General features: G+C 41.9%; 3 protein-coding genes and 1 long non-coding RNA gene across 16 annotated transcripts in view; 3 read left to right on the top strand and 1 right to left on the bottom strand.

The window, feature by feature from the left end:
• LOC132427388 (uncharacterized) overlaps positions 1 to 26,279 on the bottom strand; it is a 106,838-nt gene that overhangs the window by 66,347 nt on the left and 14,212 nt on the right. For 11 of the 13 annotated variants that reach the window (XR_009519892.1, XR_009519894.1, XR_009519887.1 and 8 more), the window contains 3 exons: positions 12,082 to 12,149; positions 11,577 to 11,638; positions 9,572 to 10,321 (listed from right to left, as the gene is read on the bottom strand). This is a non-coding gene — a long non-coding RNA (uncharacterized lncRNA). The remainder of the gene's footprint in view (positions 1 to 9,571; positions 10,322 to 11,576; positions 11,639 to 12,081; positions 12,150 to 26,279) is intronic. The other 2 variants (XR_009519886.1, XR_009519896.1) reach the window with 2 other exon arrangements.
• LOC132427379 (interferon omega-1-like) lies at positions 2,758 to 3,441 on the top strand. The gene has a single exon (XM_060014814.1). The coding sequence runs from the start codon at positions 2,758 to 2,760 to the stop codon at positions 3,439 to 3,441; it is 684 nt and encodes a 227-aa protein (XP_059870797.1).
• LOC132427387 (interferon alpha-13-like) lies at positions 13,330 to 14,300 on the top strand. The gene has a single exon (XM_060014823.1). The coding sequence runs from the start codon at positions 13,580 to 13,582 to the stop codon at positions 14,087 to 14,089; it is 510 nt and encodes a 169-aa protein (XP_059870806.1). The 5' UTR covers positions 13,330 to 13,579; the 3' UTR covers positions 14,090 to 14,300.
• On the top strand, positions 17,651 to 18,536 carry LOC132427381 (interferon alpha-1-like). Its single transcript, XM_060014816.1, has one exon. It carries the CDS (start codon positions 17,781 to 17,783, stop codon positions 18,324 to 18,326), a length of 546 nt encoding a protein of 181 aa, XP_059870799.1. The 5' UTR covers positions 17,651 to 17,780; the 3' UTR covers positions 18,327 to 18,536.

Raw genomic sequence — 26,279 nt, 5'->3', positions numbered from 1 at the left:
GGAAACTTACTTTTTTTTTTTTTTTCAGTAGGCAGAAAAATCTATTCCCTTCTAACTACTTAATAGTGATTTTGTCTATTTTGATTAGAGCTTAAAGTCAGTTCAGTTGACTCAGACCACACCTCATGTAGCCCTACAAAACCATAGACAGTAACCCTTTGGCATCTTAAGTGGAATAAGGGTCCTTTGTCATCTCAGTATCCTCTGTCTGCTTATTTTGTTGGTTCCTAAATATCATGTTCATGTGCAGTCTTCACTTTCTTTAATGGGTGCTTTCAGACAAATCATTGTAAGCACCCTAAGGTTTGCCCTTGTACCTTTGGTACATTTGGTTCAGTTCATTCGTCCAGATTTATATTTCTCTCCAGTTGTATAAGTGAGTTGGATCCAATAGGGTTATTGAGAGTGTTGAGTTAATTTTTTTTTCTATGTTTTGGCTGCGCCACGGCACATGCGAGATCTTAGTTCCCCGACCAGGGATCGAACCTGTGCCCCCAGAAGTGGAAGCTCGGTGTCTTAACTACTGGACTGCCAGGGAAGTCCCTAAATTTTAAAGAACTTAGAAAGTGGCTAGTCCATTAGTAGCAAGCAATAAAATTCAGTTCTTACTTTTTAATATCACGATTTCTATTAAGCAGATAAGATCAGGATCTTTTGGAATCATCTAATTCCCTTCCTTTAATTCTAGTTTTCTTAAAGTACCCTTCTCATTGCCTGAATGCATTTATCACTTAGACGGATGCTCAGCAAGACAGATCTTGCTGATCCTCCCAGACAGGGTTAGTGTTCTAGCAATTGGGGTTCTGGTTGCCAGTCACTTGTGAGCTGGTGGGTGTGACTTCTTCCTTCTCTCCTCAAAACTGATCATTCATGGATTAAATGAAAGAAAAATGAGGGAGCTGGTCTTGCGAAGCTGCAGGCCGTCAACTGACCCAGGACTTGGTCTTTTCTGAGCTTCTGGCAGAAGCAACCATGTTCCTGTCTTTCTGTTTTTCACATTGGCCTCATCCTTCTCCTCTGACGTAGCCTCCTCTCCAACTGTGCTGCACTCAAGTTAGCTATATTAGAATCCGGCATGTGTCAGGGGGAAATCACTTCCCTTCTTTCACATTCATGACATTCAGACTCACATTTGTTTTCTTTATGCCCACAAGACAGCTGTCGACTTTTACTTTCTAGGACAGTTGCAGTGATAAACAAACAATCTAAAGTTTGAAAATGATAGAGACTGGAGCCCCTTTGCCTTTCTTTACCTCCCTTTATTGTTCTTACCTCATCATGAATTAGAACTAATGCAGGAGCAGCGAGGCAAATCTTGTCCAATAAGTCACTAAGTGAATATAAGTTACAAAAACTTTAAATGAAAAATTACACACAAGTAAAGGAAAGAAGGCGATTTCTCTCTGACCTAATCCTGGGCCTCGCTGCCCTGCATTCTCAGAGGGAGACAGAGACAGAGGAAGGGAGAAGCCCACTGGCATCAACTGACTGAATGAACAACTGAACCTCACTGGTTTCTGTGACATAAGCTTTATCGAGAGACAACACCGTCGCTGAATTCTCTGCCCCCAGCTCAGAAACTTTGAGCATAACAAGTGTTGACTAGTTTTAGTAAAAGAGTTGAATAATAAAATTTGTATTTGGCAAAATAAAAATTATGTGTCTACTCAGGGTAAAATGATTAGAATTGGGTAACTCCTCCACCACCTTAGAGAAAACACACTTTTGCTCTCAGCATCTGAGGGCTGCTGACACTTCTGATACCTGAGGACATGGGTCAGGAGGGGAGGAGGTCACCACTGAGGACTAGGGTCCTTCACACAAACACTCCGGGGGCAAGCGTGAGGGTCCTGGAAGATGAATTATTTTCCCAACAAATAAACAAGCCCCTCCACAGATAGGAGATTGTAAAGTCCTCGGGATGTGGTGAGCCTGCCCTCAGGGTGGGAGTCCAGGTTAGGAAGGGGACTCTGCCACTCTAGAGGAGAGGGTGTAACTAGATGTGATCTCTCCCTTGTGACTGAGGTGCTGCTGGGGAAATACAATTGTCTTGGAATTAGGATCTCCACACCCATATTCTCCTGAAAAGAACCAGGATTCCCGGTAGGGGTACTGGCCTAGCCTGTGGAGGACTATAGGTCTCCAGTAAGAAAATGGTGGAAAGAAAGGACAATATCTATAATAGTCCTCACCTCATGGTCCCCTGAAGCATGACCACATGGATGTGAAGGAACATGTTCTAGAAGGAAAGGAAACATGGGAGAAGCTCATGGACTCATAATAATCAGCCTCTTCTCTAAATCAAACACTAAATAAAACCCATCTTTTGTTTCAAAGAGCTTATGCCAGAGAGATCTGGTAAATCCCTAAGCAAATACAGAAAGCATACGGCTGAGAGAGCCTGCCTTCCTAGGTAAACTAAGAGGTAAAAATGGAACCTAAGATCAGGGCTAAAAATTTCTTCCTGGAACAGAGAAGACCAACATTTATGCATAAAAGAGATATAGAATGTGCGTATTTACAAACCTACATCACTTCTGATTTTAAGACGAAAACCTTTCTCATTTCATTAATAAATATCCATTTGGATGGGCACATCTGAAATTACTGGGAAAATTAAACTTCTTGCAAAATTAATAGTTTAGAATGATGACATCTTCATAGACCATACTGAGAAGATATAAGTGAAAATCAAAAAAAGGAAGTAAAAGTGTATAGAAATGTTTAGAAAATGAAAATTACTGTGTTCCCTATTTAATGGCCTTGCTTAGAAAGAATGTCATCACAGAACTTACCGCCAAGGTTCCCCCGGACGCCCGTCTCAGCCAGGCCAGCAGCAGCCTCATTTGCCCCATGGCCTTCGTGCTCTCTCTACTGACCGCCCTGGTGGTGTTCAGCTATGGCCCTGGTGAATCTCTGGGCTGCGACCTGTCTCAGAACCACGTGAGGATTAGCAGGAAGAACTTCATGCTTCTGGGCCAGATGCGGAGAATCTCCCCTCGCTTCTGTCTGAAGGACAGAAAAGACTTCGGTTTCCCCCAGGACATGGTGGATGGCAGCCAGCTCCCGAAGGCCCAGGCCACCTCTGTCCTCCACGAGATGCTCCAGCAGGTCTTCCGCCTCTTCCACACAGAGCGCTCCTCTGCCGCCTGGGACACCTCCCTCCTGGACAAACTCCGCACTGGACTCCATCAGCAGCTGGAGGACCTGGACGCCTGCTTGGTGCAGGCGATGGGAGATGAAGAAACTGCCCTGGGAGTGACGGGCCCTACACTGGCCGTGAAGAGGTACTTCCAGGGAATCCACCTCTACCTGAAAGAGAAGAAATACAGTGACTGTGCCTGGGAAATTGTCAGAGTGGAAATCGTGAGATCCTTGTCTTCATCAACCAACTTGCAAGAAAGGATAAGAATTATGCATGGAGACCTGGGGTCACCTTGAAATGATTCTCATTGACTAAGATGCCCTATCACCCTTGCACACATGTCTTTAGTCATTTCAGAAGGCTCTTATTTCAACTTTAATCACAGAATTTATGGTATTAATTCAGCTACTACTTTGTCAGTAGTGATAAGGAAGTATATGTTAAATTTATTCAGCTTCAGGGGCATCAGTCCCTAAGCAATGACTACCCTGTTATTTATTTATTCTGTTTATTTGTTTATTTATTTATTTATGTATCTTATTTTTATATTTTCATATCAATATATTTATACTTACATTGTATTAAAATTTAGAAAATATTCACCTTTCCATTTCATTAACTTTGCATTTTGTTTTATTTATTAAATTCTTATGAGAGAAAACTTCTTGAGTTTTTTAAGTTCTGAAACCTACATTCTTATCTTTTTCAGTGTAAATTTATTTCAGACTAGTATTGGTCCATTTTGTCCTTTGGAACAGTCCTACCACTTTCATTTCAGGAAATGCTTGTCAAAAGGTGGAATTCCATGGAATTGAGGGAAGTCCTGGAAATTATGGAGAATGGTTAGTCCTGATGTCATAGGTGTAACTGATTTATACCACCAGGAAAGAGTGGTCGGTGCAAATACCTGTGGGAAGGAGTCATCTCCTCGAGGGAAGCTGGTGACATATGGTGTTGACTGGCCAATCCTGGCACCTTCCTCTCACCTTCTCCCCGGTCCTGCTTTACTGAACCATTCATCCCTTACACATAACTTCAGTCCCTCCACCTCACTGACCAGCTACACAGCTGCTCTGGTTCTGTGCAGGTTTCCAGCTTCAAGGTTTCTGTTAGAGTGAAAGCCACAGGAAGAGCGCACAAGTGAAAGGAGAGTTCTAGGATTTTCAAAACCTCTATGAGAAGGAGCCAGGCTTCATGGCACTGGATCCCAGCTCTGCTATTAATAGCAGTGTGACCTTGACAAATAACACAATCACTAAGCTCCCTAGTTTCCTCATCTTTAATATGGGGACAATAGTAGTATTTTTTCATAGGATTATTCTCAGGATTCAATGAGTAAATATACACAAGAGGCATAAAAGTGTGTCTGTCAGAAATAATCAGGACTGTTAGAGTCACAGAGTGGCTACTATCGGGGAGGAGAAGGAGAGCTGCTCTGAGGTAGCAACTGGAAAGCAACATAAGAAACATGCTAGGTCCTGGGCAAAATGTATTACGTTTAACTTGGGTGCTAGTTTCACAGTGTATTCAGTGTGTGAAATTTCCCTGTGCTGCATGTTGAATATACTTGCAATTTCTGTGTATTACACTTCTTTTTTTTCGAAACAATTTATTTATTTATTTATTTACATTTTATTTTTGGCTGCATTGGGTCTTTGTTGCGGCATTTGGGGGCTACTCTTCCTTGCCGTGCGCAGGCTTCTCATTGCGGTGGCTTCTTTTGTCACGAAGCATGGACTCTAGGCACGCGGGCTTCAGTAGTTGTGGCACACAGGCTTAGTTGCTCCGCGGCATGTGGGATCTTCCCGGACCACGGCTTGAACTCGTGTCCCCTGCATTGGCAGGCGGATTCTTAACCACTCTGCCACCAGGGAAGTACTTGTGTATTCTACTTCTGAAAGATATCTGAGAATTAGTAAAAATTCTTTGAGAAAGAAGGATCAGTAGAAAATACTTGGATCTACTTTAAAAATGAATAATATGGAAATAACAGAGACCTCAAATAATGCAAAAAGTCACAAACATTTTTCATTGATAACGTTTGTTGCTTCTTTAGTATGAGAAAGGCACAAAATAGCTCGTGAACTCTTTCATTTTGGGGCCTTTCAGCAGCAACGCAGAAGCAGGAAGAAAAAAGCAGGAGCTATGAAAGGTAAGGTTCTGCTCTCCAATCCTGGGCTCTCCCGGGTTTGATCTTAGTTCTCTTCTCCATACAGTCCCAGGTCTATAATTGCTGGCAATGTCACCTCCTAGAGCCTGTACTCTCAGAAAATAATGGCCCCCCAGAGGAGAGACTCAGAGCTAGAAAGCAAAGAAGTCAGGACCTGGGACACTTCTAACCCAGGCTCTGCTCGTCCATGTGAAAGCTGGGCCATGGCGCTTACTCATCAAGTGACAGTGTGAGACGTGGTGGAACAATGACTGTTTTGGGGGCAAAATTTTGGATAATGACTCAGACAACTTAACCTCCCTAAGTTTCATAGTCTGTGTCTGGGAGAGTCCCAGGATTGTTGTGATGATTGCCTGGGGCAATGTGTGTGAAAGAGCTTTGAAATGACACCGCTCTACACACATGGACCTTACTATTAGTGTCATTGAACCTCTGACCTCGAATAATTCTAGTTCCTGGGCATTAATCTTGAAAGAATCTCTTCCCAGTAGAACAGTCTGCTCAGTATGTTCCACTCTCTCTTTGCTTCCACTCTCGCTAGACACACCCAGGCTCCTATTTTTGGTTTGCAGAGCTCACCTGAAAGGCACTCATGTGACACCAGCCCCACCCTCTCTTCAGAAAGGTGATTCATATCTTCTGTCATCTCAGGCATCCCTCTTGCTAGCTGGCCCTGTGGAATTCCAGGGTCCTAGTCCAGCAAGAGGTTGACACGAGGGAGTCCCACTGGGAACAGATTATGGAAGGAAGCCTTGGGGTAAGGCATCTTCTGAAAACAAAATGGTCTCTCTCAAAAACAGCAAAGTTCATTCTTCACAAGTAAATCGTTTCTTCTAAAAGAGAATGTTTTCTTTTGTCTCTGCTGCATTTGGGGGAAGGATGCAGTAGCCCAGGAACTGGGTCTAGGGAAAAGAAGAGGTTCTCCAGTTCTGACTGAGAGCTGACTTTGAGTGTTTGAGGCAGAGGAAGGTTAGGGAGAGAGTCTGACAGTGGCCTTGCACACCCTCTACCATCTCAGCCACCTTCATTTGTGTCATGATGAATACAGCCCTTCACAAAGCAAATACAAAAGCATAGGAATTTGACAAATGCTGAGGGGCTTTACAAATTGAGAAAATCCATTAAAGAAGGAGTCTCAGGAACTGGACTTCCCAGTCCTTCCCCTTCTCCATCATGATACTGATCTGTAAACAGCCGTGGGTTGGAATGTTTCGGGTTACACAGGCACATAGATTCCCAATGTCCCAATCAGCCCCTAGGAACAGAGACAAGAAACTTCACATATTCCCCAAAACAGCACTGGAATTTGGCATTCCTGAGGTCTCAAGTTCAGAAGGAAATGGAACAAACCAGAGGACCCCAAATATTTTGATGGAGAATAACTTTCATCTAACTCCAAGGCCTTCTTGCGTCCTGATGAAGGCTGGGCAAAGCAGCTCAGCTCCCCAGTTCTCAATTTAGCCTTAATGAAAGTGTACAGCTGAGGACTTTTCGCCTTTCCTTTCTCATGGGACAGGCTCTGCAGCAGCAGGGATGCAGAACTCCTGGCCATGTTTGTGGTTGAGCAAGCAGGGACAAGAGGAGGCCAAAGGGGAGGCAGAGCAGTATAGGGTCGTAGCAAACCTGGGAGTGGAACTGCATAGTCTTATCAGGCTTAGGAAAGAGATCTCCATCTACATCAGGTACCGTAGCACTCAGCTCACTCTCCAGCTACACTTCTTATTCCCACCCAGTAACCTGCACACTGTTAGGGACATCATTGGTCCTCAGAGTTGTTAATAAAAGCGATAAGTGTAATAAGCTGAACATAGTTGTGTCAGTAAAAGTGTTTGAAAATGACAGTCTTGCTGCATCTTCTCTTGGGGGTTACTCTTGTCTTCTCAGGTGACCAGTAAATTTGTTAGCTCGGCATCCCCTTATCTTCCTTCGGCTTCATGCATGATTTAGGGCAATTGTTTTCTTTTTCCTACAGTACAGTTTTCTCAGCTTTAGAATAGGGATAATGAGACTACTATATTCCATTCAACATACCATCGCATGTTATATGCTCTATATCATGAGAATATAACAAGTCATAAACTTATCTTAAGTGAGCAGATTATTTTAAGCACCAGGGACATATTAAACATAGCAATGATAGTTGTTATTGTGACAGGTATGCACAAAGGAGTAAAAGCCATTATTTCATGTCCACTCAAAAGATACATATTTTTTTAAGATTTTTTTTTGATGTGGACCATTTTTAAAGTCTTTCTTGAATTTGTTACAATATTGCTTGTGTTTTTTTTTTCATGTTTTGGTATTTTGGCCCTGAGGCATGTGGGATTTTAGCTCCCCAATGAGAGATCGAACTCACGCCCCCTGCATTGGAAGGAGAAGTCTTAACCACTGGACCGCCAGGGAAGTCCCCAGAAGATATTGATATAATGCCATATTTGTGCCTTACTGAGCTCATAATTTTGTTATGCAAAAATTCTACCTCTGTGAATTAAAATAGGATCATCTTTTTAAGTACTGTGCAAAGCATACAAACACATTTTTTTAAAATTCTACTAGCAAATGCAATATTCTCACAGATGTACCAAACACTAGATTGCAAATACCCATGGATCTCTAGTGGGCATCAAAACAAAATGCAGTCAGTGCATTGGCACAGAAGATATTTATCAATATTAAGTAGAAAGTAATATATTAAATTTAAATTTACATCATGCTGAAATTAAAAGCGTTTTGATGCAGATTACAAATTTTTATGCAATTTATCCATATAAAATGACATTTTGAAGTAGTGAATAAAACTCTCCAAGGAAAAACCCTGATTATATATATAAAGCTGAATGCTTTATCTATGAAGCCTTAAGGGTCTTCTAAGACCCTTGCTTAAAACAAATGAGAGGAAAAAATATCTTGAAAATTGAGATTAATTTCTTAAGATACTTACTAGGTCATAAGATATTGCCAATAAGCTACAATTTACTGAGGTTAGAGATCAACGTGAAGCAGCCTTGGCTGACATGTCCGAAGCATCAGATACTTCTTATTATACCCGCCATTTTAAAGTCTGACGCTCATCTGCTCTCCCTGTCACCACCGTCCTCTGCTTTTCTGCCCCTCCTTCTCTCCTTCCTTTGTTGACTCCACACTCTCATCTTAGGGAATTGGTGTTCCTCAAAGATCTATGCTAGTCCCACACTTCATCCTCTCTGCGCATATAGTCTCAACCTCCCAAATAGTTCCAAACGTCCTCTCTATGACTGTTGACTTCCATATGCATGTCTTTACCCAGGGTCACATCTCCAAACAAATGTCATTAGCTCCAAACCCTCATATTTACCTGCTACCCTAGATAATCTCCACACATGGCCAAACTTGACCAGCATGTAATTACCTGGCAAACTCCTGCAGACCCCTGGGATGCCAGCTTACCAACTGCTCTTGCAGATGCTTTCCCTGATCCATGCAAGCCCACATACTCCCAAGAACCTGTACTTTCCCTGTCAGAGCATTAGCATTCCTTTCATTGAACACGTAGTTACCCATATCCCCACCAGACTGCAAGCTCTGTGACAGCGGGCAATGTGTCTACTATTTTCATTGTACCTGGCACCCACCACAGTGCCAACAATACAAGGGATAGTCACACTTCTTTGTTGAAGTTTAAATTCCATGATTCTATAATGTATTCCACAGTTTACTGATCATGCAACTGCTGAAACTGAATCAGCAACCATTAGACATGCTTTCTCCAAGAAAAAACAAGTAAAAGAGAATAGCTCCAGCTGCTATAACCTGTCATAATGCCTTGTGCATCTCCCTCATAACCTAGAAAGGGTTTCAAGCGCATTTTTTACTCTTTAAGGCCTGTCTTCTCTGACAGAGTGCTCCATTAAGAAAGTAATATCTTTCTTTTATCTACCAATATATTAAAAAACACAAGTAAAATCCTGAAAGCAGAGATACTTCAAAATATTTTAAGAACCAATGAAATGAATAAAACGATTTATGTTCCTGTTGGATTTTAAGGCAGATTAAAGGTTTAAGGACACTCTGATTTTCTTTAAGATATGAGTTAAACCTAACACTTAAAATACACCTTTTGCACCCCCAAAGCAAAGGAAAACAAGACACAAAGCTGACCATATCATAATATGAAGAATAAATTTGGTAAATATAACAATCATCATAGAGAAATAAATTCTAATTATTACAAATTAAAAATAAATTTTCTCCCCATTCCAAAGTATTGTTCCACTTACTGTTGAAGAACAATGTCCTGAGAAGACTCGATGCATTTACAACTGAATCAGAAGAAAAGTCATTGAACTGAGTGAATATGGACGCACTAGAGGCCACCTCTAAGCAGAGAAGACTCCATTGTAGAAGATTGGGTCCAGGTCTCCTTTTCCCACTCCTGGGTTCTCTGAGGTTGAACATACAGGGAAAGCACACTCTGATTTTCACGCCTTAACTTCCACTCTCATATTGTCCTGGGCACAGCAGCTGTGGACTTTCTTTTCAGATCGAGCCTGGTCCTTTGGAAGTTCTTCAAAGTCAGCCTGGAGTCCTCATTGCCCAGCAGGGTCTTTTCCTCTCCATCTCCTGCACCAAACTAGTCTCCAGATCTGCCCACTGTTGATCAAGCCCACTGAGGAATTTCAGCTCTTTGTGCTGAAGACGATGGAGAAGTGCTGTATCGTCTCATGGAGAATGAGGCGGCCTGAGCGTTTGGGAACTGGCTGTCAGCCAGCTGGTGCTGATGGGACCTGAAAACCTCCTTGTCCTTCAGGCAGGAAAACAAAGAAGATTCTCCCTGTTAGGGGCAGGACTGTGAGGGTCTCCTGCTTTGGCAGCCTGTGGTTCTGGGCCAGGTGACAGCTAAGGGTGCAGACAGGGCTGGAGAACATCATCCTGGGTGTCCTCAGTGAGGAGGGTGGCAGGCCCCGGTGAGCCTGGTGATGCAGGTGTCTGGCTGTGGGAGCCTGTATCCAGCTGCTGTGGGTACCTGCCTGCAAAGGAGATTCTTAAATAAGCCATTTATGGGCAACATAGAATGTCACAACTTCAATTCTTTTATTACACTGGAAATTAAACACATTCCTGGAACATGAAAGAGTATCAATCCAATAGGATGTATTCATCTAAATGAGACCCAAGGTTGAAATAAAAACCTGAGTCTCAATATATCTCTTTTTCAGTTCTAATACGAATACTTAGAGGTTTGACCCTGTACTCTGTTTTGCCACTTCTTAAATTGCACCAAAATACAACTAGCCTCACCTCTCTGCAGTCTCCTCTAAAGGGACTCATACATCAGATTTAAATTCTTCCACATTTCCTTACAGGACCATAGCTCACATTTTCTGAAAGTTTACAGATAATGGTGACATAAAAATGAACAGCAAGGGTGAATTCATGCAGTTCTCTTCATTCCGTCACCAGAAATGTTCTGACTGCGTATATATGTGACAATGCGCTTGGCAATGTGGATTCCAGGAAAGTGAGGCAGGGATGGTGACTGCCCTCCAGGGAGCAGGGAGGACAGACTTTAGAGGCAGGATTAGGATGAAGGAAGCAGCACGTGCTCAGTGCAGCTGAGGGCCAGTGCTCAGAGCTGATGAAGACGAGGGCCTGGGAGCAGCAGAAGGCTCCACTCTGACAAAAATCTGGGGCTCCTGAATTTAAATGACATCAGATTTTCATTTCATCTTTTAAAAAATGGAGACACCGTTAGTTGTGGTCACACAAGACATTGCCGAGATCAAATAAAATAAAGTTTGCAAAGTACAGGCTGAGAATTTGAACAGAGTGAATGATAGAAGGCTTTTGTATTAATATAACAAATGGAAACCTCTAGAGTCCACCCTCAGCCCAGCCAAGAGAAGCTCTGACTACAGGTTCCTTAACACTCAGGGGTCTGCATGTTGAGGCCCCCAAATGCAAACTCTAGGAGAGGGATTGCCTGTAGGCCTGCGAAGGAGTAGAGATCTAGTCTCCACCCTTAGAGCAGTGCCCCGTACATTAAGGAGAGAAATCCTACGGCACCTGAGGCTCTTTGCAGCATCTAAGAAAGTGTTTTGACCTCCTCCCCACAAGAAAAAAAAAAAAGCCTGCTCTGTGACTAGTATAAATGAGATAAATAGTCCTTTTCCTCACCTTATTTTGTTTCAGACCACCTCTGGTGTTAATTTTTAAGACACAGATTAAATTATACTTTAAAAACAAACACATAACCTCAGAGAAAAAGATCAGATTTGTGGTTACCATAGCCAAGGGGGTGTGAGTTGAGAAAATCAGATGAAGGCAGTCAAAAGGGTTTTTTCTTCCTTTAAAAAAAGACATTAAAATAATGTTGTAGAGACCAGGAAAATGGTAAGAAATATATATATGGGGGAGAGATGATGAGAATTAAAGCATTCCTAGATTTTCAGCCATGGAACAGCACAATACTCTAATTCAAAAGCTATTTCCTGGGTTAGCATTAGGGCAACGTTAAGCTAGTACTTCTCTTAAGCACGAATGGTAAGAAGGCACCAAATCTACGTCATCAAGATAAAGGATGTTTTAATGCAACATTTTAAAATGAAAATTAATACCAAAATATGCACGAGGAACAAAATATAAAAATTTTAAGTAAAGAAATGAAGCTGACCTCCATTTGCATGGCCCTGACAGTCTTACTAAGTAAGCCTTCATGATGTAAATGAAATCTGGGCAAATTCCACTTAGTGTATAAAATTCCTACTAAAGAAAAATGAAAAAGTCTGACCTGCTAAACGTCCTCAATTGCTTGTACACACCAACTCTTCTTTCTAACCTTATAGTCAAGGTGAGGTCCTGGGAAAGACATTTCAGGAACATGAGTTAAAAATCAGTTAAGACTATCACGGGGTCATTAGAAATTGTCAAACATGGTAATTCCCTCAATTAAAAACAAGCAAAAAAGTAATCTTGACAATATTAATGAGTTGGCTTCCATTAAAGATAGAAAAGTAAAACTAAATACTTGGGGCTTCGCCGGTGGCGCAGTGGTTAAGAATCTGCCTGCCAACTCAGGGGACACGGGTTCGAGCCCTGGTCTAGGAAGATCCCACATGCCGTGGAGCAACCAAGTCCATGTGCTGCTACTACTGAGCCTGTGCTCTGGAACCCGCGAGCCACGACCACTGAAGCCTGCGCACCTAGAGCCTGTGCTCCTCAACAAGAGAAGCCACCACAATGAGAAGCCTGCACACCGCAATGAAGACTGAACCCAGCCTAAAATAAATAAACCCAGCCTAAAATAAATAAACAAATAATTATATTAAATACTTACTTTAGTAGAAAGACAATATAGTTTAAATAAAGTTTAATAAAATGCTATATTTTAATATGAAAATATATTTTAATATTCTATGCTTAATATTGAAAATATTTTAACATAAATTTATAAAAATATCAAACATTTAAAATATTTAATTTAAATATGATATGAATTAAGTTAAATATAAAATTAATTTTAAAATGTAAAAAATAAAAGGCTGTGAGTTTTTTTTAATATTCCTACTTTTCAGATATTCAATACTTTCTCCCTCACTTTAACGCTGTATCCTTGAAAGACTCCATGAAGTCCCAGAGAATCTACAGGGGCGCTCAGCTCCCGCGTCCTCGGCCCCGGTGGTGGCCGCGCGCCGACTCACCCCTCAGGGCGTCCCCAACACCGTCCTGTCGTCCCATCGCCGCCGCCGCCTTCCCCTTTCTCTGGGCCTTCGCTGTCTCGCGCCAGAAACCAGCCCGAATCTAAAAAATCGGCTCCCCTTTCTCTGCGGCTGGGAATCGCTCTGATTTCCCACCTCAGACCGCTCAGAAAAAGGCTTCTTTCCCAAAAATTGCCTCGCTCAAGTTTCTGTGAGAAAATAAAGCGCAAAACTCAGGGGAAGCCTGAAAATGCACGGTTCTTGTTCCCAGCCACACAAAAATGTCTCTGGCGAGGCCGCGACAAGGCTTCCTCTTCAACGCTCAGCACCGAGAAAACCAAGGTGTTTCGCGTATGCTGATTATTAAAGCAGCCTCAGGGACTACTTTTCGCCCTGTCTCTCGAGCTGCAGGAGACAGCTGCAGACGGCAAACTCAACAGTCGGCGTTTCCCAAACAAACCCTGCGCCCTCTACCGGCCACCTAGGGAAGGACGCTGTCCACAGTTCCAGGGAAGGAAGCTTCCCACTCATTAATTGTTTGGCGGTGCCCACGCCTCTCCTGGCGGCCGTCTAGTGAATCACCCTTTCTTAATGGCCCAGATCTATTTGCTAGTGGCAGGAGTGCTGCTCTGCTCTATCCCTGCTTACTCTCTTGGCTGGAACTTGCCTAGAAGCCATAGCCAGGAAAACAAGGACGTCTTCCAACATTTGGAACAGTTGCAAAGAATCCCCTCTCAGTGGTGCCTAAAGGACAGAACCGACTTCAAATTTCCTTGGAAAAGAGAGAATATCACCCCAATCCAGGTGACTCAAGGCACCTGTCACCATCTGATGCTCCAGCAGATCTTCAACCTCTTCACCACAGAGGACAGCCGTGCTGCCTGGAACAACACCCTCCTCGATAAACTTCTCTCTAGCCTTCATCTGAGGCTGCACCGACTGGAGCAGATGAAAAAAGACAATCTGGATTGTCGAGATTTGGGACGTGCTGCCCGGGAGTATTTCCATGGAATCCATGTCTATCTGAAGGCAAAGGAATACAGCCCCTGTGCCTGGGAGGTTGTCAGAGTGGAAATTAAAAGGTGCCTTTCCCTTATGTAAGAATCCTCAAAGAAATGTCAACAAATACAGAATATTTTTTATACTCGTGACACTTCTCATTCAATTACATTAGTGTTCAAGTCCAAAGCAATCTCGACTTGTGTTTCCTCACAGGCTGAAAAAATGTCTGAAAAGAAAATCATGATTTTAAAAAAGGTTTTGACAGAACACAATCTCTTTTCTTGTATAAATAATTTTATAACGTAATTTAAAAGATCACTTTAAGTTTTGGGAGAGGTATTTGCTATTTTCAACACATGAAGTATAGAAAGGTTTTTTGGATAGTGTGGTGTTAAAGATATTTGTCAGTTAACTTGATGCTGACTGCTGTAACGGGTAAAGAGAATGCTGTCAGGAATTTGATCATAATAGAATCTTATCTTTCCCTGGTATAAGAACACAAGGCAGGCATTCCTGATCAGATGGATGTTCTAAGTTGCTCTCCAAAGAGTGAGTCGGGGACATGGGTACCCCCTGTTTTGTGGATTTTTCCATCATCAACAGGTGACTGCAAATTTTTCTGCAGTATTTGAGTCTATTCCACTCAGTGGTAAAGGGAAAAAGTCTGGTGCATACATGGGACGTTTTCAAGGGCCAGGACTATACAGGGCAAGAGCCCTTCTGCTCACATTACATGGCCTGGATTTATCCTCGTGGAAATCTCACTGCAAAGAAGTTGGGAAATTATTGGATGATTAATAGACGAGGAGACAAGTTCAGTGCATAAGACCACTTTTCATCTTTACACTATTTGTCCTAATGAAGTTCTGGGTGGAGTGGAGGGGAACAACTAATGTTCTTGCTTGCACACACTTCATTAAAAAACAATCTGACCCACAGAGAAAGAGAGATATCATTTATATGTGGAATCTAAAAAAAAGGATACAAATGAACTTATTTACAATACAGAAACGGTCCAGTTCTGGTGAAAGCCTGCTTCAGGTCTCACACTGCAGAATTCTCCTTGTATCATCATACAGCAGGAGAGGGAGGCATTTATCTCTGACCTCGTTGATAAGGGCACTAATTCCATCGTGAGGCCTCCATCTTCACACCCTAATCAAGTCCCAAAGGGCCCGCCACCTGATACCATCACTTTGGGGGTTAGGACTTCCAAATATGAATTTTGTGGGGACGGAAACATTCAGACCACAAAGGGCATTGAAGGCTACATGTCTTGGCATCCAGAAGAGAGAATATATTCATGTAAATAAAGAAGAATGAGCCATTTACCAGGCCAAAAGAGCAGACCGAGGACTCAGAATCCAAACTCTTCATTTCCAACCTGCAGTAATGCTTCAATTATTATGTGTCAAAATTTGGAAATCAAACTGAAATGGACCCCATCGTCCCTTGAAAGGGAATGAAGACACAGGAGGAAAAGGATCATTCATCAGTCTTTGTGAGGAGTCTCCAAAGAATCTCAGGATATAGGTAGTCATTGCCACATCCGTAAAGACCCACCGAAGAGTAACGTGGTTAATTGTCTGGTTGCTGTGACCTGTGTGAATCAGGGAGAGTTTGAGTTCAGATACGTGGCTCTGTATGTGACATCAAGCTGGTTATTTTCTGTCATGACCTAGTAGAGGACAAATTAGCGACGAGGCCATCCTCCTGAGTTTAATAGAGTGCCGGGCAACGGCTGAAAATTGTGCTGCTCTTACAACTTGAATCCCCAGAGCCATAGGCTCCTTAAAGGAAAGAGAATCCTAGTGGTTTTAGCAACAAACTCAGTAGGCATGACTGATACCAGTAGGAGTAGAGTGGGAATACCAGCCACTGTCTATTATAATCCCAGCAAATACGACCGTGATAAAGGAAAATAGCTTGGTCCTTCGTAACTGCCTTCCAGGGGGAGGAGAACATCTGAGAAACTGCTTTCGTTAAAAGTACCTGTTCGGGCTTCCCTGGTGGCGCAGTGGTTGAGAGTACGCCTGCCGATGCAGGGGACACGGGTTCGTGCCCCGGTCTGGGAAGATCCCTCATGCCGCAGAGCGGCTGGGCCCGTGAGCCATGGCCGCTGAGCCTGCGTGTCCGGAGCCTGTGCTCCGCAATGGGAGAGGCCAAAACAGTGAGAGGCCCACGTACCGCAAAAAAAAAAAAAAAAAAAAAAAAATTACCTGTTGCGTGATTACACTGGGCCTGGTGCTGAGGATACCACAGAGAATACGACAGAGTCCAGTTGCCACAGAGCTGATTTGCCACAGATAGTCACATACCTATTATTTATTGAAAGATCGGTATTAGAGGGGGCTGAGGCCACAGAACATCCACTGCAAAATAAAAGAATTCATGATCAGAGTTGAAAGTGAATTCTTTCCATGATACCAATCAACATTTATCCAGTTCTCAATTAATTACAAAGATGGTTTTCTTTTGTTTGAAAAGAATAGGCTTGGATTGGAACCTCTGACAGTCCTTTGGGGAATCTGAAATTCAATGCAAAAATACAGAGAAAGATTCAAATCGATGATGATTCCTAAATCATCTGGGAGCAGATCGCTCCCACGGGTACAAACAGTAGTTGTTAGGGGTGCGAACAAATCTTAGCTACTACGATGGTGGGTGGCACTCCAAAGCTCAACCCTATCCAACCCTATCCTTTGTATTCATTTTTCTCTTTGGGTTTTCTTGTGTATGAGACGAGAGGCATTGACATTGAGTGCCTGGAAGATACACAATATGCAGGATCAGTGCTACAAGCTATGGTGGCTTGATGTTTCATTAGAGGACTTTCTCTCCATCATATGATTGAACTCAAAGTCATAATGTGAGAGGTGCCCTCTGCTTACTTATGAGGTGTCCTTGTCTGTCTTGTGGATTTTGCTTATGTTTGAGCCTCAGTGTGATGTGGGCATCGGGAATTAAGCACAAATAGGTTGTATTTTATTATTTAATTCTAAAAAAGTTATCTAGGAGATCAATAATTACGTCTAGTCCTAAAGAGAAAAAGTTGTTGACAATATCTAGAGGAATATCTAGCAGCTAGCGAAGTAAGAAATCATTTTATGATATGAATCAAAACTAAGAATTACTTAAAAATAAATGTTAAGAAAATCATTTAAATTTTCAATGGTTTTAGCAGTTTTGATAGATTTTTAAATATATCTATACATTGGTATTCTTATGAAGTATTTGTATAAATTTTTATTGAATATGTAGTTTGATACATTCCTATTTATTAAGTAAATGTATTACATTAAAATTCATTCTGCACACTTAACCAAAATGTTAAATTAATTGCAGTAGCTTTTACAGCTAATTTTTAGCCTAAATATTTTTGTCATACTCACCACTGCTTTGAATAAAAAGAAAAAACTTTTCACTTTCTTTTTCTATTTATAAAGTAGAGATACGCATGGAGTACATACTGATGTACCCAGCATATCTGGGTATCAAAATTTCATAGGGGGGCCATATGGAAAAAAAATATCTAGAAAGGTTCTGTGGGCAGGAGAAGGGGAGGCAAGGATGAAAAACAGTAGTTGAGAAACGCTGCCCTAACCTGTCTGGAGAGTGCAAAATGAAAAGCAAAAACAGAAGTAGAAAGTAAGAGGGAACATTCAGAAAATGGAAACCAATTCGCTCCCATTTAAGACCCAGGCCTGAAGGAAGGTCTTCAGAGAACCTAGAGAGCAGGGTTCACAGAGTCCCCACCTCAGCCAGGCCGGCAGCATCTGCAGGGTCCCCGATGGCCCCAACCGTGTCCTTACTCCTGGCCCTGGTGCTGCTCAGCTGCAACTCCAACTGCTCTCTGGGCTGCGACCTGCCTCAGACCCACAGCCTGGCTAACACGAGGGCCCTGATGCTCCTGCGACAGATGAGGAGAATCTCCCCCTTCTCCTGCCTGAAGGACAGAAATGACTTTGGATTCCCCCAGGAGGCGTTTGGAGGCAACCAGTTCCAGAAGGCTCAAGCCATCGCTGTCGTCCATGAGATGATCCAGCAGACCTTCCAGCTCTTCAGCACAGAGGGCTCGGCTGCCGCTTGGGATGAGACCCTCCTGGACAAGTTCTGCACTGCACTTTATCAGCAGCTCACTGACCTGCAAGCCTGTCTGATGCAGGAGGCGGGGCTGGAAGGGACTCCCCTGCTCAAGGAGGACTCCATCCTGGCTGTGAGGAAATACTTCCACAGAATCACTGTCTATCTGCAAGAGAAGAAGTACAGCCCTTGTGCCTGGGAGATTGTCAGAGCAGAAGTCATGAGATCCTTCTCTTCATCAAGGAACTTGTAAGAAAGACTCAGGAGGAAGGAATGACACACACCTCGTTCAACCTGAGAAATGATTCTCACTAACAAGACCACACTTCCACCTGTGCTGCCATGTCAAAGACTCTCATTTCTGCTCTCATCATGCCCTGAATTGAATTAATTTGTCAAGTGTTTTCAGGAATATTAAGCAACATGATGTTCTACTCTACAGGCACTCGTCCCTCATAGATGCCCATGCTGATCTATCTACTTACTTATCTACTTAAATATTTATATATCTATTTTAATATTTATTTCACTATTTATAAAGATTTAAATTATTTTTATTTACATAATATTATGTGCATGTATACATTGTGGTTAAGAGAATAAATATATACTTTGTATTAACTCAGTTTAGGAGTTTTCTTTCTTCATTAAATTCTTACTAGAGAAAACTTCCTGTTTTGTTTTTTTTCTTTAAAAAAGAAACACCAAGGGGCTTCCCTGGTGGCGCAGTGGTTGAGAGTCCGCCTGCCAATGCAGGGGACACAGGTTCGTGCCCCGGTCTGGGAAGATCCCACATGGTACGGAGCGGCTGGGCCCGTGAGCCATGGCCGCTGAGCCTGCGCGTCCGGAGCCTGTGCTCCGCAATGGGAGAGGCCAAAACAGTGAGAGGCCCGCGTACCACTACAAAAAAAAAAAAAAAAAAAGAAACACCAAGCCTGAATGTGCAACCTGATGAAAGAATGTACGTTACAATTCCTTGACCCATCATTACGATTTTCACGTACGAAATAAAAATAGACTGCTTCTAGCCAGGTCGTGGGTTGCCCTCAGGACCTAGAGGTGAACATAACTAATCCAATTCTGCTTTGGGTAACTTTGATTTTTTTTTTAAAGGAAAGTAACCTAAAAACAATAATCAGTTAATACAGGGACTTCCTTGGTGGTGCAGTGTTTAAGACTCTGCTCTCCCAATACAGGCGGCCCGGATTCCATCCCTGGTCAGGGAACTAGATCCTGCATGCCACAACTAAGAGCCCACATGCCGCAAGCAACTAAAAGATCCTGAATGCTGCAACCAAAGATCCCGAATGCTGTGATGAAGATCCTGCACGCAGCAATGAAGATCCCGTGTGCCACAACTAACACCTGGCACAGCCAAATAAATAAATAAATAAATTTAAAAAATCAGTTAACTCACAATTAAATTTAATTATTTTTAAAATAGTACTAATTTGTAGTAGAAATTAATATCGGTTAAATTTAGTGCTACAGTGAGAAGGTGGGAAAACGGAATTCTCCCAGCAGAAGGTGGATCATGTCATGCGAGGATATAGAAATTAAAGCAGTAGATATTACCTATAGTTAACTAGTAGACATTTCAGTGCAAATGTCCATTGGATACTGGAGATGGCAATTTATAAGCAATTCCATGAAGTGTAAAGCATGGAACAGAAGAAGTGATCAAACAGGAGGAGAGTATCACATGAGAAAAGGACTGAAAATTGAATCCTATGACCTTAACGTTAAAAGTGAGGGAACGCTACAAAGGAAAGCAAGGGGAATGGCCATATGTTAACAGGACAAGAGAGAAAAGTGAGAACACCATGTCTGAAAGACTGGAACTGCTTAGAAGATTCAATGCATTCGTGAAAACGTAGATGGAAAGTGCTCCTACATTGGGAAAAGAGATGGCATTGGCCACTTAGTGACAGCTTGTTTGGTAGAATTAATCAGCAGAAACCATAGTGGAGAAGGTGGAAGGATGAATAAGAGAAGGGAATGACAATATATACAGAAAATAGGTTTGAGATAGTTGCCGTCTGAATTGGAGGAGAGACATAGGGTGGAACCTAGAATGGATGTGGATTATTTTTTTCTCTGCATTCTTTTCCTTTTTTGAACTATTTTTTGCTTCTGAAGACATTTCATGGATTTGATGTACTGAAAACTCGTATCAATGTTCAAGATTTGATTTACTTTAAATCCTGACATTTAATCACTTACAGTGATAATGTATCATTATTTTGATGAATATGATGTTGAATGTCAGTAAGCTGCTCTGCGCTTGAAACCATCCACTACAAGGGAAACAGATAGAACTGACCTTAGTGAGAGCTGATTTGCTGAAATTAATCAGCAGAACCCATTCTGGAGCAAGTGGAAGGGTAACAAGTGTAGAACTCCCATTGTCATTATTTCACCTGGGGAGTCACTTTACTTCTTTCACTCTCATCATAGTCAGATTTGCATTTGTTTTCCTTTTACCTCAGTACATCAAATGCAAGGACAGCTTTCCAAGAAAGTTGAATGGAGAAGCAAATCAATGATGTATTGCACATTATGGAAAATCATGGTATGGGCCCTTTATGTTTCCATTTTTGCTTCCCTCTTAAGATACTCAACTCAAGATGATAAAGGAAGTAATTCAGTAGTAGCAAGACAACCCCTGCCCAGAAAATACTAAATGAAAAAGAACGTATAACATTACAAAGACTCTGACACCAGGAAAGCAGAGAAGGCTAATTGTATCTAGCATCCTATGCCCTACATTTTTACCACCCTACATCTTCACTGTGAGATGGAGAATGATGAACCAAGAGGCTCAGTAGAAATGTACTGAATCATCTAATGATGCTTAATAATTACTTCAATATAAGGCTCTGACGCGAGGTCAGTAGAAGCTTCTGATGGGAGGTCTAATGGAAAATCTAAGAATACTCTTTGTTAATAATTATTTGGAATAATTATTATGAACTCTGTACTAATGATAAAATGGTGAACAAGATATAGACCTGTCACCTATGGTGGTTACTTGTCAAACAGGTCTAATAAATCTATTTTCAAGAAGACCAATCCCAAAGGATAAGCCAGCTTCGCTGATATGGAAAATAAAGAGGGCAGAAACACAGCCCAGGACTAGAAGTAAACACAGCCAACCTCGTAGCAAGATAAATGTAACTCCTCACCCTAAAGGCCAATTTACCTCAGTTCCTTTTACCCCATACATCATGTTCAACTTTCAACAGAAACTTACCATACTAAAAGGTGAAAAACACAGTTTGAAGAGACAGAGCAAGTATCACAACTAGACTCATATACAGTAGAGATTTAGAAATGATCAGACCAGGAGTCAAAATGATAGTGATTAAAGCGCAAAGGGCTCTCATGAAGTCATCTATTTATTCTTCTACTTAATCTCAATCATACTATGTATGGTATTTAAAATAGTTTTGTTCATATAATACCATGTTCAACTTTATAGTGTATTCAGTATAATAAAATATGCTTACCTCTATATTGTTTCAAATTATTTTCTTGTTTAATTTATGAAACTCTCCCCCAGATGACATTTGGATTTTTTTTTCTTACAAAAAGATGTAGCTTTAATTTGCAAGGCATACTGAAACATGGATGATAAATTCTACTCATCATTCTCATCATTCATTTATTTCAGTGGTTTATATTTTATTTTATTTTTTTAAATTTTATTTATTGTTCACAGTGCTGGGTCTTTGTTGCTGTGCGCAGGCTTTCTCTAGTTGTGGCGAGCAGGGGCTACTCTTCGTTGTGATGCGCGGGCTTCTCATTGCGATGGCTTCTCTTGTGGAGCACGGGCTCTACGCGTGCGGGTTTCAGTAGTTGCTGCACGTGGGCTCAGTAGTTGTGGCTCACGGGCTGTAGAGCACAGGCTCAGTAGTTGTGACCCACAAGCTTAGTGGCTCCGCGGCATGTGGGATCTTCCCGGACCAGGGATCGAACCCGTTTCCCCTGCAATGGCAGGCGGATTCTTAACCACTGCACCAGCAGGGAAGTTCCAGGTTATATTTTAAAACTTCATATTTCTATATTGGATATATGATAGTTCTGAGAATACAGAGGTGAAAAAAGAGAATGCCAAACCTATTCTTCTGGAGAGTTCAGTTTGGAAGAGATAAAAGATATAAAAACAGTAATCATGCTAAATTATTTCAATTAAGTTTCCTATTACAATGAGAGATAGGGAAAAGGGGATTCTCTCACCAGAATCTGGAATGAGGCATCTCAAGAAGGGGAGAAAGCACATGGACTCCATAAAGTGGCCAAGAAACATCTAAAGACAGACTTCCCATTGGAAGCAGCATATGTGGATGTCGTTCCTTAGGAGTAGAGTGTAGAACGAGATGACGACCGAAAGCTCATGAGGACCTTCAACTTTTAGGAGTGAGAAAGAGAAGGAGAGTCTGAAGAGGGCACAAAGCTGGAGTAGCCAGTGCACTTAGGAGTCAAGCAGGGAAAAATGATCTTCAGAAAGCACCAAAGAAGAAAACAAAGAGCTTGAGAATTACAGAGGATGGAAGTTAAATAATTATTTATATGTGATATGGGTTTCTGCATTGAGTCTAGATTCTGCCAGGACACACGTGTGATGCTGGGGAATCACTTAACTTCCCTGAGCCTCAGTTTCCTCAAATATAAAGTACGGAAAATATTCCTAGAGTTGTATTGAATATTAGACCAACCAGAACATTTAAGAGCACTTAGCAGAGTATCATCCACAGAGTGAGGGCTAAACAGGTAGTGTGTTGTTTCCTATATTTTTCATATAGGTCTAAATGGGAATAATGAATTCTCCTCCCCCTCTCTCTGTCACTGACTGCAGAACAATGACAGCCTAAAAAACAGAACTGGGAGAAAGTGCGTCATCAATTGTATGTAATTTTACATACAATAATATACATATATGGTACATATATATGAATACATAGTATAAAATATACCATATATCTATCTGCTGATTCTGATGAATGGCACAATTCCCCTTCCCCTCTGTTTTCCTGGATCTCATTCTTTCACTAAAATATCACAATCATTCAGTTCCACCCAGTGTAGAAATCCATAGTGTACTTTCCCCATTCACTCTGCATTCAGCTCTACTGCCCATTCATACCGCTGTTTCCTTCTCCATTAGGGTTTCTGGCTGTCAATTTCCCCTAAAGACTAGAAAGCCACCAATGGAAAGCAGAAGCTGAGTGAAAGTTCTAGGTTTGTCAGAAACTCTCATATGACTCCACGCTCTCCGCCTGCCAAGCACTGCAGGTCCAGACTGTCCAGACTCCCAGAGAAACACAGTAAATAGATGGCACCCTGCCCAACACTGAACAGTGGTGGAGAATCCAGGAGCTCACCTGTGCCTCTATTTGCACACTTCCACGTGCTGACTGCACTAGGAGGAACTCACCTGGTTCAGGACTCTTATTTGCTCAAAAAGCCCAAAGCGCAGGAAACATGGAGTTGAAAGGCAGCAGCAGCTTGAGAACTTGGAAGGAGAACAGAGATGTTTAAAGCGTTCACTGGAACAGCGGCAGGTCCTCAGGACATGGAAGAACACAGATCAGCTGCACCGAGGCATGTGTTCTCCAGAACATTCCTTTTCAGAGAAGAAAAGAATGAGGTGCATGCGATAGCACAGAGTTCTCCCATAAGGATGTGGCCACTAGCAGTGTCCCCAGCACTGATACCACAGCAGCCTGCGGAGTCTTGGAAGGGACGAGGGTTACCTCAGTGCCAGCTGCAAACTTGTTTTGTCCTTAGGACCCAGCAAGTAATCACAGAGCAGGGAAGGATATTCCTGGGGACAATGCAATCCAAGGAATTTCTTACATTCCATCATGATGTCTTTGCCCCTTTGAAAGACAAACAAAATAAAACATGCTTGAATAGAAGGGACACAGGCAGGGATTTTAATATATTTAGCAACAACTGGGGTAGAGCCTTTCCAGCAGGGCAGGTATCAGTAACATGCACACTGGAAGGTCACAATTTCTAAAAGCAACAAAGAGCTAAGTGGAAATTCATTTATTTAATTTAGGCACTTTGGAAAGAGGACACTGATGGATCAATCATCTTTCTATTCTTTCCAGTTGGTGCATACAGCACGGAGTAGGTAGTTTTAAAGTCAGAAGGACATTTAAAGTACATTTAGAGGTTTGGAAACCTTCCTAAGGATTAGGGTCCTAAAACAAGCAGAAACCATTCCTATATTACTGCTAAAAATATCATTTTATTAACAAATGATTTTTTAAATAATATTTTTATTTCAATTCTTCAGTATTATGATGTTTTAATGGGCTGAGGCTAGAAATTTAAATAAAGACAACTATACAAGGCCATGAGGGTGACTCTGGAGTTCAAGCCAGACTCTCCCTGCTAAGGAGCCCATTAAAAACCTTCACTGCTTCTGTCTAAGAAGCGCGTATGCTCTTCCGTCTTGGTCATACATAAGGCCTCTTCGGTACCCACATCTTAACCAACAGTTGCAACAATAAAGAGTAGAGATTCTTATTTGGACTCTACCAGTAAACAAATGGATGTCCAGCCTGGACTGTAGGTGAGAAATGGAGGTGTCTTCATTGAGATTGAGAACAGCAGGCTGACCTGAGGAGGTCTCCTGGGAAATCAGTGAGGTCCTTGTTGACTGGAAACAAACGACAACATAAGAGCTGGGAGTTCAGTTTTTTGGGAGGACTTACTGAGGACTATAGCCTGGAGGACAGCCTCTCAGTCAGCTCTGACGAACGGCTCCAAGGACAGAATGGGGATGTCAGTATATATGTGATTGTGGTGAAGAGGATACGTGCAATCAAGGACACATCTTGGGAGAAGGTTGCTGCTAGTCATGAGGAGCATTTGTCACTATTAATGATTTTAGTGCTTTTCTAAGTATGAGAAGTTGCAAAAAATTGAATTCATAGAATTTCTCAGGAAATTATCTAACTACCTGCAGGCCTATTCTGTCAGTTTTCCCAGAGCAGAGAGTGCCCCATTCCTGATCTCTACCCTGAACTCCTGTCAGGGCGTGTTGGGGTAAGGGACTGCTGTGGCTAATGACTTTATTCTTGTAGAACCAGATGGTGAGTGACTTTTTAGTTGTCATCCTGAAGGAGAAACGTCAGAGCTCACATGGCTAGAAATTGTTAGGTGCTTTTTTTTTTTCTCTTAAACTGACAAGAAAATGCAAGCGTTAAAAATACATAGATTCCAGGGGTCAGCTCTTCTAGGGTTAATAAAGTTATTTTACCATATTTCATTGAAGAAATCACTCACGAAATCTTACACTTGGCATTGCGTAGCTTGAGTGATCTCAGTTCCCTCACCGGGGATTGAATCACGGCCACGGCAGTGAGAGTGCCGGATCGTAACCACTAGGCCACTAGGAAACTTACTTTTTTTTTTTTTTTTTCAGTAGGCAGAAAAATCTATTCCCTTCTAACTACTTAATAGTGATTTTGTCTTTTGATTAGAGCTTGAAGTCAGTTCAGTTGACTCAGACCACACCTCATGTAGCCCTACAAAACCATAGACAGTAACCCTTTGGCATCTTAAGTGGAATAAGGGTCCTTTGTCATCTCAGTATCCTCTGTCTGCTTATTTTGTTGGTTCCTAAATATCATGTTCATGTGCAGTCTTCACTTTCTTTAATGGGTGCTTTCAGACAAATCATTGTAAGCACCCTAAGGTTTGCCCTTGTACCTTTGGTACATTTGGAACAGTTCATTCGTCCAGATTTATATTTCTCTCCAGTTGTATAAGTGAGTTGGATCCAATAGGGTTATTGAGAGTGTTGAGTTAATTTTTTTTTCTATGTTTTGGCTGCGCCACGGCACATGCGAGATCTTAGTTCCCCGACCAGGGATCGAACCTGTGCCCCCAGAAGTGGAAGCTCGGTATCTTAACTACTGGACTGCCAGGGAAGTCCCTAAATTTTAAAGAACTTAGAAAGTGGCTAGTCCATTAGTAGCAAGCAATAAAATTCAGTTCTTACTTTTTAATATCACGATTCCTATTAACCAGATAAGATCAGGATCTTTTGGAATCATCTAATTCCCTTCCTTTAATTCTAGTTTTCTTAAAGTACCCTTCTCATTGCCTGAATGCATTTATCACCTAGACGGATGCTCAGCAAGACGGATCTTGCTGATCCTCCCAGACAGGGTTAGTGTTCTAGCAA

Source organism: Delphinus delphis, chromosome 6 (genome assembly GCF_949987515.2).
Source record: "Delphinus delphis chromosome 6, mDelDel1.2, whole genome shotgun sequence".
Taxonomy (NCBI): domain Eukaryota; kingdom Metazoa; phylum Chordata; class Mammalia; order Artiodactyla; family Delphinidae; genus Delphinus; species Delphinus delphis.
Note: the sequence above shows the minus strand (reverse complement) of the source record. Positions and strands in the feature narration are given on the sequence as shown.

Coding starts and splice junctions, on each gene's coding strand:
- LOC132427381 (XM_060014816.1), top strand. CDS start 17,781: ATGGCCCCAACCGTGTCCTTACTCCTGGCCCTGGTGCTGCTCAGCTGC.
- LOC132427379 (XM_060014814.1), top strand. CDS start 2,758: ATGGCCTTGCTTAGAAAGAATGTCATCACAGAACTTACCGCCAAGGTT.
- LOC132427387 (XM_060014823.1), top strand. CDS start 13,580: ATGGCCCAGATCTATTTGCTAGTGGCAGGAGTGCTGCTCTGCTCTATC.